The sequence below is a fragment of the Pongo pygmaeus genome, chromosome 7 (genome assembly GCF_028885625.2).
Source record: "Pongo pygmaeus isolate AG05252 chromosome 7, NHGRI_mPonPyg2-v2.0_pri, whole genome shotgun sequence".
Taxonomy (NCBI): Eukaryota; Metazoa; Chordata; class Mammalia; order Primates; family Hominidae; genus Pongo; species Pongo pygmaeus.
In genome coordinates this window covers 80,846,691-80,867,140 of record NC_072380.2, presented here as the reverse complement: position 1 = coordinate 80,867,140, position 20,450 = coordinate 80,846,691, and the positions used below count along the sequence as shown (strand labels likewise).

General features: G+C 35.2%; 1 protein-coding gene and 1 non-coding gene across 9 annotated transcripts in view; both read right to left on the bottom strand.

Annotated features, from left to right (window-relative positions):
* C7H8orf34 (chromosome 7 C8orf34 homolog) overlaps window positions 1-20,450 on the bottom strand; it is a 542,145-nt gene that overhangs the window by 146,290 nt on the left and 375,405 nt on the right. For all 8 annotated transcript variants that reach the window (XM_054499542.2, XM_063668844.1, XM_054499543.2 and 5 more), the window contains one exon: window positions 10,410-10,486. In XM_054499542.2, coding sequence (XP_054355517.2) covers window positions 10,410-10,486 — 77 coding nt within the window. The remainder of the gene's footprint in view (window positions 1-10,409; window positions 10,487-20,450) is intronic.
* Window positions 15,026-15,097, bottom strand: TRNAE-UUC (transfer RNA glutamic acid (anticodon UUC)). The gene has a single exon. It is a non-coding gene; the product is annotated as a tRNA-Glu (tRNA).

The following is a 20,450-nucleotide window of genomic DNA, read 5'->3' as shown; positions in this document are numbered from 1 at the left end:
AAGCCTAACATTAAATCACGTATGGCAACTCTATGTTATGATTTAACACCAAAATTAAAGTCTTAAACTTTTAAAAGGTGAATAAGAGGCTACTTGGTCTAATTGGTACTAAAACAGATAAGGCTGCAATAATGCACAGCCATTAGAATTAGACTAATAGAGAAGTTTTATGTAAGAATATGCTTATTGTGTTTAGCTTGTAAGATAGATGTAATTTTTTTTTAACTTTCAGAATAACAAAACCATAGTGGGAAAAAAGAATATGCTTATGATGTAATGTAAAGTAAAGAAAAGCAGAATGTAAGGCTTTTTATATTCAATTTTAAAAAGTTTAATTTCTGAAAACGGAATTTTCATTCGATATAACCTAACAGTCAACATCCTTTCAATATAAATATATAAACATAATCATTTTCCAAATGTTCTTTTAATATACATATTAGGTCATCATAATATCAGGAATATAAAATATTTTTTCGCTTTGTTTGAGTCAGCACACTTTTCAGATTCAGAACACTAATATGGTCACTTTTTACAATAAGCAGAAATATGATCTTGATTAGATGAATGTGGTTAAAAGGTAAAAAAGAACCCTGCAAATGTGTAAGCTTCTGTAGGGAAGCACTCAAAATCCACCATTTTATGTAATCTATGTAGTTTTCATAGCTGAAGAAGGAGAGGAATATGTAAAGGAAAAGCCCTTGTGGGTAATTTAATGTTTTTCCATTTCCACAAGAGATTGGATATTAATGTGTTTCCCAGCACACATCCTGCACAAGTCATAGTCAGAGCTATAAGGCTTTACCTCGAAACACAAACATAATCTATATTACTTTTTTTCTCTTCAGCCCATTTCTACTGCAATCTAATGAAATTTGCAGGAGGTGACAATCACCTTAATAAAGAATTAGCAATAACTTCAAAATACCGAAAATGTAAAAATGTAGTTTCCTTTTTGCTCACCACGTTCGGAACTAATAGACTCATGACTGGGATCTCATGCTGTCATACATTTCCTTGGGTATTATTTGCCTAGAAATTAATTATACTTATGCTGCATCAATGTATATTAGGCCACACTACCTTCCCATTATTTTAAAAATTAAAGGCAGAATTTAACTGATACCACAAAATAATGTCATACTTTTATTAACGGAGAAACAGTAAAATTATGTAAAGGGATTGAATTAATTACCAAAACCATAATCAATGTTTAAACATTTATTATGTCACACTTTATCATCTCAGGCCATTTTTTCCCTATGCAAATGTAACATTTAGAAGTTACATTTTCAAACTCATAGATGTTTTAAAAAATAATATTTGCATAGGTCTGGACAAATATTTTCATCCTTAACATGTCAGAAATCAACAGACCTGAAATGTCAAAAGGAAAAATCCCACCAGATCCCAAAATTTAGTTAGATAACTTGCCTACTATAGCACTTAATTTTGAGCAGCTTTATTGGCATCTTAGCCGATGAGTCATAAAAGCCAAGTGAAATTCCACAGGCCAGAAGGAAAAAGAAATAGCAAAAACCTTTAGGACTGAGCAAAATATGTACTAGTCACTGTTCTTTAACATAAATTTAATTGCTACGATTAGCCGCCAGCAATTTGCCAACACTATCTTTCAAGGCACAAAATTCGTCATAATTTATTACTTCTATTTGGTGAGATTATAATGAACATTCATTTCTTTTTCATTTTGCAAGAGTACAAGTTGAAATATGTTTAATCTTAATTCCATAAATGCTAGCTGTGTGCCTAGTTTTCCATTATAGATGGACAATGCAAGAAAAATTGCAAGTTGTTCATAATTCATTCACTCAACTTTGCTTCTATTGCTCAACTATTTAAATCAATTTACATAAAATCACAAACCCTCTAAAATATGTGCAACAATTTATGTACCATAAAATTATACTTGATTATGAAAAATAATCTGGAACATGTTTTATTGGGAACATTTAAAATGTTAAGTTGTGAGTATGATGAAACAGACAAAATGTTTCTTTGGGCAGGGTTGTGTGTACAGTGTAGCAATATTAATAAGAAAGGAGATATAAAGCAGGAGTATGTATAGTTAAATACATAATGTAAAGGTCCACTAAAGAACTATTCCTCACCCATATTTTATACAGGAATTATATGAGTACAATTTTTTATGCTTCCTGTCAAGCCTAAGTGATGATTTTATAATTTTATTTCTTTCAAATGTATAGATTTTTAAAAATTATTTTTGACAAATCTTACCTGGAATCAAATGTATAGATCTTTTTATGCATGCCTTACAACAGAAGAGGTAAAGATCTGGGAAAGAAGAAATGCAATAGAGGAATGAATCTCCAAGAAGACACAGTATTTGGTCTGAAAGCAGTATGTATGTTTCTGGAGAAAAGAAATAAAAGGCATTTGTGCAACTTGCATATTGAGAAATGTCATATGACTTCAGCAGATTGCCAAAGTTTCTTTAAGTCTTAGCAGGCAATGTTCATTGTGTATAATTGAATTCCTCTTTTAACATAATTCCCAAAAGCATCCAGGACTTATTATAAGAGGATTCCACTCTGCTAATTAACATTCAGTCAGTGAATAGAAATACAGGAGGGACTCTGCTGACTTAGGTACTGCATTGGCCAAATAAAAAAATTAAAAATTAACAAAAAGTAATTCATCTAATTCTTTCTTGTAAAAAGAAATTCATTTAGGAGCAATGCTCTTGCTGTCCAATCTTTCTGAAATTATACATCAGTTGTATGTGTTAGAGAAGATATATGCATAGATGCTTCATCTTCATGTTTTCCAATTATAGTTGTGAAAAGAGTATATTTGTATCTTATCCAAATTCATTATTTTTTAAGTTTCTATCCATGGGACCTTGGGAAATATAGCATATGTGAGAAATTTCAATGTCACACAATCAGATCCAAACTTCACTACTTGTGAGTAGAAGTAGAAAGAATCAGGAAGAGTGAAAAGGGTAAAAGCCATTCATTTGTTCCTACAGCAACAATAAACAGAATGCTGCATATACTAATCAACAAAACACAATGATATGGTTTGGCAGTGTCCCCACTGAAATCTCAACTTGAATTGTATCTCTCAGAGTTCCCACATGTTGTTGGAGGGATCCAGGGGGTGGTTATTGAAACATGGGGGCTGGTCTTTCCCATGCTATCCTTGTGATAGTGAATAAGTCTCTTGAGATCTGATGGGTTTATCAGAGGTTTCCACTTTTGCTTCTTCCTTATTTTCTCTTGCCACTGCCACGTAAGAAGTGCATTTCACCACCTGCTATCATTCTGTTCCCAGCCTTGGTTATGTTTTTATCAGCAGCGTGAAAATGGATTAATACAGTAAATTGGTACCAGTAGAGTGGGGCATTGCTGAAAAGATACCTGAAAATGTGGAAGCAACTTTGGAACTGGGTAGCAGGCAGAGGTTGGAACAGTTTGAAGGGCTCAGAAGAAGACAGGAAAATGTGGGAAAGTTTGGAACTTCCTAGACACTTGTTGAATGGCTTTGCCCAAAATGCTGATAGCAACATGGGAAATAAAATTCAGTGTGAGATGGTCTCAGATGGAGAAGAGGAACTTGTTGGGAACTGGAGCAAATGTGACTCTTGTTATGCTTTAGCTAAGAGACTGGCAGCATTTTGCCCCTGCCCTAGAGATTTGTGGTACTTTGAACTTGAGAGAGATTATTTAGGGTATCTGGAGGAGGAAATTTCAAAGCAGCAAAGCATTCAAGATGTAACCTGGGTGCTGTTAAAGGCATTAAGTTTTATAAGAGAAGCAGAGCATAAAAGTTTGGAAAATTTTGCAGCCTGACTATGTGATAGAAAATAAAAACCCATTTTCTGGGAAGAAATTCAAGTTGGCTGCAGAAATTTGCATAAGTAGCAAGGATCCTAATGTTAATCCTCAAGACAAAATGTCTCCAGGCCATGTCAGAGAACTTCCCGGCAGTCCCTCCCATCACAGGCCCCACAGGCCCAGGAGGATGGGCTGGGCCCAGGGTCTCTATGCTGCGTGCAGCTTAGGGACTTGGTGCCCTGTGTCCCACCTGCTCCAGCCATGGCTGAAAGGGGCTGATGCACAGCTCAGGCTGAGGCTTCAGAGGGTGGAAGCCCCAAGCCTTTGCAGCTTTGTGATGTTGAGCATGTGGGTGCACAGAAGTCAAGAACTGAGGTTTGGGAACTTCTGCCTAGATTTCAGAAGATATGTGGAAACGCCTGGATGCCTAGGCAAAAGTTTGCTGCAGGAGCAGGGCCTGCATGGAGAACCTCTTCTAGGGCAGTGCAGAAGGGAAATGTAGGGGTGGAGCCCCCACACAGAGTCCCTACTGGGGCACCACATAGTGGAGCTGTGAGAAGAGGGCCACGGTCCTCCAGATCCCAGAATGGTAGATCCACTGACAGCTTGCACCATGCTCCTGGAAAAGCCACAGCCACTCAACACCAGCCCATGAAAGCAGCCAGGAGAGAGGGTGTACCCTGCAAAGCCATAGGGGTGGAACTGCCCAAGACCATGGGAACCCACCTCTTACATCAGTGTGACTTGGATGTGAGACCTGGAGTCAAAGGAGATCATTTTGGAACTTTAAAATTTGACTGCCCCGCTGGATTTTGGACTTCCACGGCACCTGTAACCCCTTTGTTTTGACCAATTTCTCCCATTTGGAATAGCTGTATTTACCCAATATCTGTACCCCCATTGTATCTAGGAAGTAACTAGCTTGCTTTTGATTTTACAGGCTCATAGTCAGAAAGAACTTGCTTTGTCTCAGATGAGACTTTGGACTGTGGACCATTGGATTATTGCTGAAATTAGTTAAGACTTTGGGGGACTGCTGGGAAGGTGTGATGATTGGTTTTGAAATGTGAGGACATGAGATTTGGAGGGGCCAGGGGTGGAATGATATGGTTTGGCTGTGTCCTCACCCAAATCCCAACTTGAATTGTAAATCTCAGAATTTCCGTGTGTTGTGGGAGGGACCCAGGGGGAGGTTACTGAATCATGGGGGCCAATCTTTACTGTGCTATTCTCATGACAGTGAACAAGTCTCATGAGATCTGATGGGTTTATCAGGGGTTTCCGCTTTTGCTTCTTCCTCATTTTCTCTCTGCTGCCATGTAAGAAGTGTCTTTCACCTCCTGCCATGATTCTGAGCTCTCCCCACCCATGTGGAGCTGTAAGTCCTATTAAACCTCTTTTTCTTCCCAGCCTTGGGTATGTTTTATCAGCAGCGTGAAAATGAACTAATACACAAAACATCTGGCAAGATTAAAAATAATCAAATTTACCTCCAATCTAGCTCAGCAGACACTTTATCAAGATAATTCCAGAATTACCAGAGTCTCTAACTTTTGGATTAAGCTTGTCACAGATATTTTTTTCTTAGACATATACATTTTTCCCTTTTGCTTTCTTTCTCAGTAGTTTCCCCATCCCAGGACCTCTTTTCATACTGCTCTGGTTTCTCAGAGTCCTCCAATTCTGAAAAACCTTAGCAAGGCTTATCTCTTATGCTGAAATATACGGATCCCTTTCTCTCATGAAAAACTACCTGTTCTGATCCAGTCCCCTCAAACTGTTGCTTTTCACTATCTACTTAATCCAGCGAATAATTCTACCTTTGATATTGGTGGCCAGGCATGGTGGCTCATGCCTGTAATCTCAGCACTTTGGGAGGCCGAGGCGGGCAGATCACTTGAGGCTAGGAGTTTAAGGCCAGCCTGAACAGCATGGTGAAACCTCATCTCTACTAAAAATACAAAAATTAGCTGGGTGTGGTGGCATGCGCCTGTAATCCCAGATACTAGGGAGCCAGAGCCACAAGCATTGCTTGAACCCAGGAGGCGGAGGTTGCAGTGAGCTGAGATCACACCACTGCACTCCAGCTTGGGTGACAGAGTGAGTCTCCAACTTAAAAAAATAATAAAATAAAATAAAAAATAAAGATATTGGCTACTGATAATAGCCTAATACTTATCCCCTTTTCATTACAGGCATTAACAGTGACTCAGTGCCTAAATACAAATTTGCAAATAAGTACCAATTGTATGGATCCCAACAAGTTCTATGAAAGACAGTTTGGGCACTGGGAACCATGAGTTTTTGTCCTGCCCTGTCTATGTGACCTGGGACAAATCACAAGATCTTCTGGAAGCTCAGTATGCTCATCTGAAGCTGAGTAAGCACTACTTCATAGCAAAGTGGTCAGGACAAAGTGATAAGCCACGGAAATGACAAAATTCAGACACCATTGGTATAAAATATGTGAAGCACTTAATAATTAAAAAGTGCTGTACAAATATGTGATATCATCCTAGTCAATTTTATGTATTTCCCCAAGTAGATAAAACTCTCCAGGAGGAGAATATACCAAAAGCATAACTTTTAGTAAACCCTGGGCATTTTAGGAAACCTTTTTTACAGAAGTCTTTTTAATTGTCTTTTCTACTTTAAGTAAGAAATGATGACCAGTTACATAAAATCTTATGAGAGTCAGATTATAATGAGCTAGTCATTGTTGACTAATGAATACAATAACTTAAAAAATTTACAAGGAAAAAAGAAAAAAATCAGTAAGATATTTACTGTCAATGGTCTTTCTTAATTATCTTCATCTTCCCTTTACTCCCATATGTTTATTTAATACTTTTACAGCAAAATAGATTTTTTAAGATAAAGGAAGCTCATTCCTGTAATCCCAGCACTTTAGTTGGCCAAGGAAGGAGGATTGCCTGAATCCAGGAGTTCAAGAGCAGCCTGGGCAACATAGCTAGATTCTGTCTCTACAAAAAAATAAAATTTTGCCAGGTGTGGTGGTGCACTCCTGTAGTCCCAGTTACCCAGGAGGCTGAGGTGCTGTGGTGGGAGGAATGCTGGAGCCCAGAAGGTCAAGGCTGCAGTGAGCTGTGATAGCACCACTGAATTCAGCCTGGGCAACAGAGCTAGACTCTGTCTCAAAAAAGAAAAAAAAATAAGAAAGCCATAAAAATTATGCAATCCAAAATCATTGATATTAAGTGTTCATCAATCATTGATCTAAAATAATGTAATATATTTATGAAGCTAAAAGGTCATAATCAATACCTGCCTGTTTGGTATTTTCTTTTCACGGTTGTCTTTTTGTTGGTTTACTAAATGGCTTTACCTGACAAATACAGTTTTAACCTGCATAGGCTGTATATATACCATGAGGCAGTCCAGAAAAGAGAGAGCAGAGAGGGAGAGGGAAATTCCAGAAGAACGACTTGCTTATTTGGAGGAGGATAAAACTTCAAATATAAATGTTGCCTCCATGTCACTTAAATATTCACAAAATATTCAAGAAATATTCCAAGCACATGGTAAGCCACTAGGAAAAAACAGTTTCCAAGAGTCTGTTCCCCACTTATTAATATACAATATTCAACATGGAAAGTTAGCAAATAGAGACAGCCTGTGTTGAAACTACCTTAAATGGTTTTCAACATTTGTGGCATATTTATATTTGTACAGGATATGACTCAAAATTTGCTTTGAAGTATTTTGTATTTCTTACGGTAATAAAGAAAAAGAGTTGCTTTGTTCCAATTCTTCGTAATATTTAGATAAAGTCACAATTTTCTTCTTGATTTACTAAAAATACTATCCCAAGAAATACTACAGAAGTATTTTTTAGGAAATCTACATCTAAAATATCATCATTTTAACAAAATTAACTTTTATTTTAACCCACGCTTTCCTCATAATAAAAGCAGCTACCATCTAGAAATTGTCTGCTTCAGGGTCCTGACATTCATTCATTTATTCATGTATTGTTTTATTCCACTTAATTCCAAAAAGATTTAAATGTGTAATATGATATTAACTGGAATCGGATAATTTTTAATGCAAAATCTAATGAATGTAAATAAAAACCAACAAAGTTGACCTATAACAAACTTTTGCACTGGGGAAGCATTATGTGAGCACAGTGGAAAAAAAGCAAAGATCTCTAAGAGTCCATTTGAAATCACTCATGAAAAGTTTGCTCAAATAAAGCTAATTTCTTTTTTCTTTGCATTTTTATGTATTATTAAGGAAGCCAAATACTATAGACAGGATATATCTTGATTGGCAAGAATGATTAGAAGAAGAATCTAATGGTATATGTTTAGGCTTGAGGGAGAAATATAGACTTTGTAGAATTCACAGCTGATAAACCTTTGCAAAAAGTGATGAACGACAGATTATCACAACCTGAAGGACAACATAACATCATGAGGTTACGGAGAAATACTAAAGTTCATAAGTGGCAGAACATTTCTTAAAAAATGAAATTAGTGCAACAGTAGGTTATAATCCCCAAATAATATTTGTTCCAACAACATACCTCATTGTACTCTATGTGAGAACATTATTTGGAACCGTTCCTAGATTTGGTTGTGGCATAATTCACATGTTATGGGGGACTTGGCAAACAAGGATATGTTCAGAGGAAGCATCAAGGTACTGAAACTTTTTGAAACTACACAATGTGAGCATTGGTTAAAAGAGTGGACTGTGTTTTAAGTCTCATTTGGGACATGCTGGTAGCTTCTAAAATCTGAACATCCGTTAATTGTAAAAAGGATTAGGTTTAAGCTATCACTCCACGAGTAGAACTAGGACCAATGTTTGTGAGGAACAGAAGACAATATCTAATAAACAGGAATAAACTGTTTCTAAAAGAAACAAAAAAGCACTAAAAATATTAAGGATGTACAGTAGAAGGAAAATTGACTATTCCCCAACTCCTGATATCACTGTTTTTTAACTTTCAGACCTTGGTTTAGTTCCTTAGCTTCTCTGAGTTTCTGTTTTCTTATCTATATGTTAGATATCCCTGCATTGAATAGAGGAGTGAAAATACCACAGTTGAAAATGCCAAGGTAAGAGATGGGAAATGCTGAACTGGATAGTTACCATGTTTTTTTTTTATTTCTAAGATTTTACCATTTTACAGTAAAGGAAAATATAATAGTTTTCATCTTATGGTGAGGAATTATTGCTAAACTATGCATCCAACATACATATATATGTATGTGTGTGTTTCATATTATGGGCATACTGTGTGTAGGTACTCTTCTAGGGATGTGGAAGTGAAAAAAATGTACAAAAATTCTTGCCCTGGTAGACCTTATATTATAGCAGAAAGAAATGGACAGTAAAACAAATAAGTAAATTAAATCACACAGTAGAAATCATAAGTACTGTATAAAAAAATAAAGAAGAGAAATGCAAAATTTTAAATAGGGTCGGGTAAAATAACATCTGAGCAAAGATACATTAATTTCATCAGTAATTTTAAAAATTAATTTTATTATGAAGTTCATTGGAAAACTTTGTGCCTTTTACCAAGTCCTATGATCTGAATAATGTTTTAAATCATGTAATCTCATCAGAGAGTGTTATGGGTTGAACTGTGTCCTCCTAAAATTTCATATATCGAATTCCTAGCCCAATTACCTCAGAATGTATTTGGAGATAAGGTCTTTAAGGAGGTAATTAAGTTAAAGGAGGTTATTAGGGAGGCCCTCATCCAATATCACTGGTGATATTTGTGATGTATCACTGGTGTTAAGTGATTAGGACACAGACATGTACAAAGGGAAGAAGCTGTGAAGACGCAGGGAGAAGACATTCATCTACAAGGTAAAAAGGGAGACCTCAGAAGCAAGCAGCCCTGCCAACACTTTGATCTTTGATTTCTGCCTCCAGAACTTTGAGAAAATAACTTTTTGTTATTTAAGTTACCCAGTCTTTGCTACTTTGTTACGGCAGCCCTAGAAAATTAATACAGAGAATATAGACACATACAAACCCAGTCCAAATACTACGTTTAAGATAATGCGATTACATTAATTATTTTTATAGAAACTAAAAATATTTTATGAACTTCAGAATTTATAAAAATTTTATTTTTATTTAGAATTTATATAGAATTTCAGGTTTTTTCTATTTATTCTTTTAACCTTAAATTGCATTAAAAATCTTAAACCTAATGGTTCTCTCCCAAAATACTGTATTGAAGATATATAGTTTAACAAACATATTACAAGCATTTCACTACTAAAAATAGCACAAGTCACATATAAACTTTCAGGATATGCAAAATATTTGTTTTACTACCAAGGTAAGTATAAACTTATTGAAGTTTAACATGGCAGCTCATAACCTTTTAGCGTGCTCACATGGACAAGCAAGGAGTTAATAACACCAGAACTTCACTTTTCCCATCTAGTTCAAGTCTTCTTCCCCAACTGTTGAAACAATTTAGAACAGCCTAATTAACCAGTAAGAAAGCTGGCTTTATTATATTTTATTTAGATTTTCCTACTAGTAATTTAAATTAGTTTTAGCAATTAAAAAAAATAAGTCAATGAATATACTTACAGGTCCTGTTAGTTTAGATGCTTTCTCAAATTCATCACCCTCCTCCATTAGTGCTTCTTCAGTCCCAGGCAAGGAATCTATTTTTATTTTTAAAAAATGAATAAATTATACTCACATATTGCTTATTAATTCTCTGATATATAAACCTGTTATGAGAAGAATAAAATGACGGAATTGGTTGTTGAAAAAATCATAGTGTTTGTGAGTTAAAATAGAACGTGAAATAATATTTAGCTTAAAAACAACTTATGAAAAATGATAAGTATTTTTTATTTAGAAGGGCACAATAATGTCAGGAATGTGCAAGAGCCACAGTTATCTTAGTTATACGAATAAAGCAAGATATTTTGGCATATTATCTAGCTAATTGTTGGAACATAATTATATTTAAAGCCCTTTTTCTGTTTTATAATTTTATAATTATTTGTTTTATCTATCAATTGTCTCCTTTTGGGGGTTACACAATTTGAGTAATATTTTGTGCTCTCTCTTTTAGATGGAATGGAACATTCTGAAAAAAGTTCAGAGAAAGGTGCATATTACTAAATGGTGATCGGTTTTCCATTTCAACGTATGAAGAAAGAAGTTGCAATCAGCCTAAATTGAATATATTGAGCGGTGGGTGAGTAGTGGCTTTCAAATATGTGAAAACAATGATGCAACCTTCTTCATATGTCTTCTGACATTATAACAACCACCAGAACAGCAAGGATTTCTATGGGTTATAAAGAATTCTGTGATAGGGATAGGTAAATGGAGCAACTAGAAATAATCTATCCTGAAGACTGTCAACTTCCTTAGTTGAGTTTGAACTCCTTCTTTTCAAATTTAAAAAAAAAATCAGTTAAGAGAAAGGTATTTTAAACCACTGGATTTAAAAATTAATTTCTTATATTTATTAATACTTGAGGGAGTCATATAAAGCCCTAAATATTTTCCTTTAGCTTTATGTACATATGGAGACAGATTTTTCTGTTGCATAAAATGTATACTCTGTAAAGAGAATTAGAGCATGAAATCTTTCAAACCCTTAATGGTCACTGAACAACAGGGAGACAATGGAAAGCTTAGCACAAATCCGTAATAAATCATAGCTTTTGAATCATGGAGCTTTCTCTATCTCTGATAACTCAGAATTTTACATTCAAGAAGACAAGTTTCTAAATTCTGGGGCACACAGTTTATGTAGATGTAAATGTGGATTTTGTTTTAGAACACAGAATACCTTCCACCATAGAACTGACTTTGGGAGAGACACATCATTCTCAAGTTATAGGTGAATTTAAAGATTTTACTTACTACCTTTCCTAACAGAGCATAGATATTAAAAATAAGCAAGTTTTAGTGGATAAAATCAGGAGAATTATACCAAATGCAAAACTATTAATCCACTTGTAAAGAATACTTGAAGCTCTAGCTCCCAAAACCCAATTGTAAAGGTGACAATAAATTTGTTAAATTAGGATGTAAATTAAGCATAATTTAAGTCCTCCAAAACTGAATTATATTCTGCAGAACTGTGAGCAAATGCTACTATAATTTTAGTATTCACTCAGTATGTTTCTCGTTTTGTTTGTGTATTGAAGTTCTTATTTCAGTAATCTATTGACTTAATAAATAAATAACATTAAAATGTTCTATTCTACATTGCACAGCAAATTATTTTCATATATAGGACAGTAAAATCCACCTTCTCATGGATTTGCTAATTTTTTTAAAGTTAGAAATACTATAAATAAGTTCTCAAGCTCTTCTCCACGAGTAGTTAATGGTTTTTAAGAGATGTCATTCTGCTTGATTATTTATGTATTTATTCTTTCATTCATACATTTATTGTATTTGTATATTTGTGTATCCATTTATTCAACAAATACTATATGGCAAGCACTGCATTAGGTGCTTTTAAAGAAGTTGAATATTTTCTATGACACTTTCTTTCATGAAATTTACTTGAACACATTTACAGGGCAGTATTAACTTTTTAACAAAGATGAACATTTATAAAGTGAAAGTATTAGTAACTTTGTATGATTTACGTTTTGTTTGGTTTCATTTTTGTTGAATTCTCCCTGGTCATTGGTACCATATCCAGAAATATCTATAATACAGTAATGCCCATTGAGCTTAGGATGAAGGGACAACTATAAGTACTGCCAGAACATTTGAGAGTTTACATAACTACCATTTTTAAAAGTTATGAAGTCAAATGGATACTGCCAAATAGCCCAAATCTAATAATAGGGTACCAAGCTAACAAGCTAGTAGGGACCAGAGACACCATGAAAGTAAAACCCTAGTGTTTAATGCTTAGAGCAGTAAATGCCGTTGTTTATGTGTTCTGAGTGCATCACTCATTAACAGTAACAGGTGAGTATATATGTGCAAGCTATTTTGCTCTGTCTATTCCAGAGCAATTTCTTTTATATATGATTTTCAAATGTGAGTAATTTTTTTTAGCTATTTAAAATCACCTATGGGTGGGTGGGAAATGAGTCCCTAAATTTGTCAAATATTACAGTTTATCTTATATCCTCATTTTAGAGAAGAAGAAACTGAAGCATGGAAAGATAAAGTAATTTTACCAGAAACCTAATAATCTGTGGCAGGAGTAGGACTAGAAATTCAGCCTGTGTGGTTGATTGGACACATTGGTGGGAACCTCAAAATCTGTAGTTTATTGCAGTGCTTAGCTACATTCAACTTTTTTCAGTCATTATTTTTACTTTTGCTGCTTGTGTCACAACAGACTTTTTTATGCACAGTTATACCAATTTATAGAAATATTTACCCTTCCTGAGCCAAGTTCAATGTGGATGCACAGTTGACATAAACTCACAATAGCACTTTTGGATACTATTCAATTATTGAATCTAGTCATTTGACTAACTTAAGTAGAAAAGAATGTACTAAATCAGAAACTCATATTCTGGAATTTGCAGATTAGGTATACTAATAACTGAATGTGAAGAATGCAGGATTAGGCATTTCAAGAAAGGAGCTTAAAGTATAATCTGCAACACATTATTGATATATTATTTAATTTCCCAGGAAATTTGAGTCCTTGTAATACTCAGTAATTATGTAAATGAGATTTTGAAGGATATATACAGGTAAAGATTGGTAGGTTGGAGTTATTTTGATAAAATTTTAAAAATTAATGGCAACTAATTAAATAGTATCTGTCTTGTGCCTGGTTTTGTACTGGGCATGATGGGTAACGTAAGAAAACTTCAAGAAGCATATAATCCAATGGAAGTAGGAGAAACAAACACAGAAGAAGCAATTCAAAGACAATTTGGAAATGAGAGAAAGAAAACATCAGAGAGATTTTACATGATCTTAGAGCAGGTGATCTAAATAGGCAGAGAAGGGAGGAAAAAGGCCTTATTGCTAGTCAGGGAAGGATGGCGTAAGTGAAGGTACACATGCAAGAATATCTATGAGCAGAAACCAGGCTGACTCCAGAAGCTACGCGAGTGTTGACGAATGGCCAGCCTGGGGTTTCCATGTTGCTAGTGACACATTACTCAATGTTCATTGTCAGGGTTAAAGGTCTATCATAAGAACATGCCATGTCATCACCATTATAATAGATTTGAGTATGCATTAACTATGGTCATTTCTTTCTATTATGCTACATTAACATTGGTTTACGTTCCCTTGGCAGTTTTTTTTAATATTTATTACCTAATATTTGACTTATAAAAATACAACATCTGTAGAACATTTATATAAATATAACATGTAAAATATATCACATCTATTAGTATATATGATCTATTTAAATTACAAATTACAAACACCCCAAACCTACCACTTAATAATTAGGGCATTTTCAATAACCTTCATATATCTGTGGGCTCTTTCCTTATCCCATCACCCAGGCTCCTCTTACCCTTGAGAATAACCAATATTTCCAACCCAAATGTCCAACAATGATAGACTGGATTAAGAAAATGTGGCACATATACACCATGGAATACTATGCAGCCATAAAAAATGATCAGTTCATGTCCTTTGTAGGGACATGGATGAAGCTGGAAACCATCATTCTCAGCAAACTATCGCAAGGGCAAAAAACCAAACACCGCATGTTCTCACTCATAGGTGGGAATTGAACAATGAGAACACATGGACACAGGAAGGGGAACATCACAGACCGGGGACTGTTGTGGGTTGGGGGGAGAGGGGAGGGATAGCATTAGGAGATGTACCTAATGCTAAATGACGAGTTAATGGGTGCAGCACACCAACATGGCACATGTATACATATGTAACAAACCTGCACATTGTGCACATGTACCCTAAAACTTAAAGTATAATAATAATAAAAAATAAAAAATAAATAAATGTTAAAAAAAAGAGAATAACCAATATTTTGTGTTTGTCATTTCTTTTTTTTTTTTTTTTTGAGACAGAGTCTTGCCCTGTCACCCAGGCTGTAGTGCAGTGGCACGATCTTGGCTCACTGCAAGCTCCGCCTTCTGGGTTCACGCCATTCTCCTGCTTCAGCCTCGCAAGTAGCTGGGACTACAGGTGCCCGCCACTGCACCCAGCTAATATTTTGTATTTTTAGTAGAGATGGGGTTTCACCGCACCTGGCAGAAATCTTTGCATTCCCACACCTGGAGTCGAACCCGGGCCACCTGGGTGAAAACCAGGAATCCTAACCGCTAGACCATGTGGGAGACGACTCCTGTCTTTAAATATGGTTTTCTCACTTATGTTTTCCTAAAGAACATATTTAGATTTGCTTTTTGGAGCTTTATAAAAATGGCATTCTGTGACTTGCTTTTGTTCAAGAAGCATTAGGCTTTTAAGACTCATTTAATGGTGAGCTGCTATACCAGAGTGGGAGAACCAACTGCCATTTCAGTTTGGCTGCTTGAAATCAGCCATGGTGGGAGCATTGTAGAAATCTTCAATCTCTACAAATCAGGGCTTCCTTTTTTCAGGAAAACAATTGTTGTACATTTACACGGTAGAAATCTGAATGCCGTTCAACTACATACAGGGGATCTATTTGTAAGTCACTGATGTTATCCATCACCTGTATGTAGTTGAAAGGCATTCAGGTTTCTACCGCATAAAATAATTTCACAATTTATCCATTTCCCTGTCCATGAACATACTAAAAAGGGTTGTTCATATTTCATGCTGTATGAAACTTATTCCTCTAAGGCATTTACCTAGAAATGGAGTTTCTAGGTTTTATATTATATAAATGCTCAAGATTTTAAGATAATGGAAAACTTTTTCAAAACTCATATACCTGCAGTATACGAGTTTCTTTTCGTCTATGACTTCACCAGCACTTAGTTTTGTCAGCTTTCTTAGTCAATGCCAATCAAAAGGTTGTAAAAGAAAAAGGATCATATCTCTCCATGGTCTTAATTTGCTTTCCCCTGATCACTAAGGTGATTTAAGTATTTTTCATCTGCTTGTTGGCCTTTTGTGTTTCCTCTCTGTAAAATGTATATTCATACTTGTTACTTATTTTTCTGTTGATGTGTTGATTTTTTATTTATTAAATTGTAGGTGTTCATCATATTCTGAATATTAATCTTTGATCAGTGGCAATTACATTGCAAATATGTTTCCCTATTTGTCGCTTTTCTTTGGACATCTTTTTTTTAATTTTTCATTTTTTAATAGGTTTTTGGGGAAAAGGTGGTGTTTGGTTACATGAATAAGTTATTTAATGGTGATTTCTGAGATTTTGGTGCACCCATCACTGGAGCAGTGTACACTGTACCCAATGTGTAGTCTTTTATCCTTCGCCACCCCCACCTTTTCCCCCAAGTCCCCAAATTCCAATATATCATTCTTGTGCCTTTTCGTCCTCATAGCTTAGATCCCACATATGGGTGAGAACATATGATATTTGGTTTTCCATTCCTGAGTCACTCCCCTTAGAATAATAGTCTCCAATTCTGTCCAGGTTGCTGTAAATGCCATTATTTTGTTCCTTTTTTAAAGTTGAGTAGTATTCCATGGTGTATATATATCACATTTTCTTTATCTACTCATTGATTGATGAGCATTTGGGCTGGTTCCATATTTTTGCAATTGCAAATTATGCTGCTATAAACATTTATGTGCAAATATCTTTTTCGTATAATGACTTCTTTTCATCTGGATAGATACCTAGTAACAGGATTGCTGGATCAAACAGCAGATCTTCTTTTAGTTCTTTAAGGAATCTCCACACTGTTTTCCAGAGTGGTTGTACTGGTTTACGTCCCCACCAACAGTGTAAAAGTGTTCCTTTTTCACCACATCCACACTAACATCTATTTTTTTTTATTTTTTATAGTAAAAAAATAAAAATGGCCATAGTAGGCCATTCTTGCAGGAGTGAGGTGGTATCACATTGTGGTTTCTATTTGCATTTCCCTGATCATTAGTGATGTTGAGCATTTTTCCATATGCTTTTTGGCCACTCATGTATCCTCTTTTGAGAAATGTCTATTCGTGTCCTTAGCCTACTTTTTGATAGGATTGTTAGTTTTTTTCTTGCTGATTTGAGTTCTTTGTATTATAGATTCTGGATATTAGTCCTTTGTCAGAAGTATAGATCACGAAGAATTTCTCCCACTCTGTGTGTTTTCTGTTTACTCTGTTGATTATTTCTTTGGCTGTGCAGAAGCTTTTTAGTTCAATGAAGTCCCATCTATTTATCTTTGTTTATGTTTCACTTGCTTTTGGGTTCTTGGTTATGATGTCTTTAAGCTAATGTCTGGAAGGGTTTTTCTGATATTATCTTCTAGAACTTTTATGGTTTCAGGTCTTAGATTTAAGTCCTTGATCCATTTTGAGTTGATTTTTGTATAAGATGAGAGATGAGGATCCAGTTTCGTTCTTCTACATGTGGCTTGCCAATTATCCCAGCACCATTTATTGAATAGGGTGTCCCTTCTCCACTTTATGTTTTTCTTTGCTTTGTCAAAGATCAGTTGGCTGTAAGTATTTGGGTTTATTTCTGGGTTCTCTATTCTGTCCCAGTGGTCTATGTGCCTATTTTTATAATAGTACTATGCTGTTTTGGTAACTGTGGCCTTATAGTATAGTTTGAACTCAGGTAGTGTGATGTCTCCAGATTTGTTCTTTTCACCTAGGATAGCTTTGGCTATGCAGGCTCTTTTTTGGTTCCATATGAATTTTAGGATTGTCTTTTCTAGTTCTGTGAAGAATGATGGTGATATTTTGATGGGAATTTCACTGAATTTTTAGATTGATCTTGGCAGTGTGGTCATTCTCACAATATTGATTCTACCCATCCATGAGTATGGAAAGTGTTTCCATTTGTTTGTGTTGTCTATAATTTCTTTCAGCAGTGTTTTGTGGTTTTCCTTGTAGAGGTCTTTCACGTCCTTGTTTAGTTATATTCCTAAGTATTTTTTTTTTACAGCTATTATGAAAAGGGTTGAGTTCTTGATTTGATTCTCCAGCTTGGTCTCTGTTGGTGTACAGCAGAGTTGCTGATATGCGTACATTAATTTTGTATCCTGAAACTTTGCTGAATTCATTTACTAGTTCTAGGAGCTTTTTGGATGAGTCTTTAGAGTTTTCCAGGTATACAGTCACATCATCAGCAAACAGTGACAGTTTGACTTCCTCTGGATGCCCTTTATTCCTTCTCTTGTCTGACTGCTCTGGCTAGGACTTCCAGTACTATGTGAATAGAAGTGGTGAAAGTAGGCATCTTTGTCTTCTTCCAGTCTCAGGGAGAATGCTTTAAATTTTTCCCTGTTCAGTATAATGTTGGCCGTGGGTTTGTCATAGATGGCTTTTTTTACCTTAAGGTATGAACCTTCTATATCAATTTTGCTGAGGGTTTTAATCTTAAAAGGATGCTGGATTTTGTCAGATGCTTTTTCTGCCTTTACTGAGATGATTATGTGAATTTGTTGTTAATTCTGTTTATGTGGTATGCTATATTTATTGACTTGCATATGTTAAACCATCCCTGAATCCCTGGTATGAAACCCACTTGATCATGGTGGATTATCTTTTTGATATTCTGCTGGATTTGGTTTACTAGTATTTTGTGAGGATGTTTGCATGTATGTTCATCAAGGATACTAGTCTGTAGTTTTCTTTTTGTGTTATGTCCTTCCCTGGTTTTGGCATTAGGGTAATATTGGCTTCATGAAATGATTTAGAAAGGATTACCCTTTTCTCTATCTTTTGAAATAGTGCCAATTTGAATTGTCTGATAGAATTCAGCTGTGGATTCATCTGGTCCCTAACTTATTTTTGTTGGCAATTTTTTTTATTACCATTTCAATCTCACTGCTTGTTATGGGTCTGTTCAGAGATTCTGTATCTTCCTGGTTTAATCTAGGAGGGTTGTATATTTCCAGGAATTTATCCATCTCCTCTAGGTTTTCCAGTTTATGTGTGTAAAGGTGTTCATAGTAGCCTTGAATAATCTTTTGTGTTTCTGTGGTATCAGCAGTAATATCTCCTGTTTCATTTCTAATTTAGCTTGTTTGCATCGTCTCTCTTCTTTTCTTGGTTAATCTTGCTATATTTATCTTTTCAAAAACCAGTTCTTTGTTTCATCTGTCTTTTGTATTTTTTTTTGTTCTTTCAATTTCTTTTAGTTCTCCTCTGATCTTCGTTATCTCTTTTCTTCTTCTGGGATGGATAGTTCTTGTTTCTCCAGTTCCAGGAGGTAGGAGGTATGACCTTAGATTATCTATTTGTGCTCTTTCAGACTTCTTGATATAGGCATTTAGTGCTATGAACTTTCCTCTTAGTGCTACTTTTACTGTATCCCAGAGGTTTCGATAGGTTGTGTTACTATTATCGTTCAGTTCAAAGAACTTTTTAATTTCCATCTTGATTTCCTTGTTGACCCAGTGATCATTGAGGAGCAGGTTATTTAATTTCCATGTATTTGCATGGTTTTGTGGCTTCCTTTTGGAGTTGATTTCCAATTTTATTCCAGTGTGGTCTGAAAGAGTACTTGATATAATTTTGATTTTCTTAAATTTACTGATACTTGTTGTGTGGCCTATCATATGGTCTATTTTGGGGAATATTTCATGTGCTGATGAATAGAATGTATATTCTGCAGTTGTTGGGTAGACTGTTTTGTAAATATCTGTCAAGTTTAGGTCTATTGTTTCTTTGTTGACTTTCTGTCTTGATGACCTGTCTAGTGCTGTCAGTGGGGTATTAAAGTCCCCCACTATTACTGTTTTGCTAGCTATCTCATTTCTTAGATCTAGTGGTAACTGTTTTATAAATTTGGGAGCTCCAGTATTTGGCACATATATATTTAGGATTGTGATATTTTCCTGTTGAACTAGTCCTTTTAACATTATATAATGTTCCACTTTGTTTATTTTTAACTGCTGTTGCTTTAAAGTTTGTTTTGTCTGATACAAAAATACCTACTCCTGCTCGCTTTTGGTCTCCATTTGCATGGAATACCTTTTTCTACCCCTTTACCTTAAGTTTACATGAGTCCTTGTGTGTTGGGTGAGTCTCCTGAAGACAGCAGAAACTTGGTTGGTGAATTCTTATCCATTTTGCCATTCTGTATATTTTAAGTGGAGCATTTAAGACATTTACATTCAATGTTAGTATAGAGATGTGAGGTAGTATTCTATTCATTGTGCTATTTGTTGCCTGAATACCCAAGTTTTTTTTCATTGTGTTATTGTTATATAGGTCCTGTGAGATTTATGCTTTAAGGAGGTTCTACTTTGGTGTACTTCAGGATTTAGAGCTCCTTTTAGAAATTCTTGCAGTGCTGACTTGGGAGTGACACATTCTTTCAGCATTTATTTGTCTCGAAAATACTGTATCTTTCCTTCATTTATGAAGCTTAGTTTCTCTGAATATAACATTCTTGGGTAATAATTGTTTTGTTTAAGGAGGCTAAAAATGGGTCCCCAATCCTTTCTGCCTTGTAGGGTTTCTGCTGAGAAATCTGCTGTTAATCTGATAGGTTTTCCTTTTTAGGTTACCTGATGCTTTTGCCTCACAACTCTTAAGATTTTTTCCTTCGTCTTGACTTAGATAACC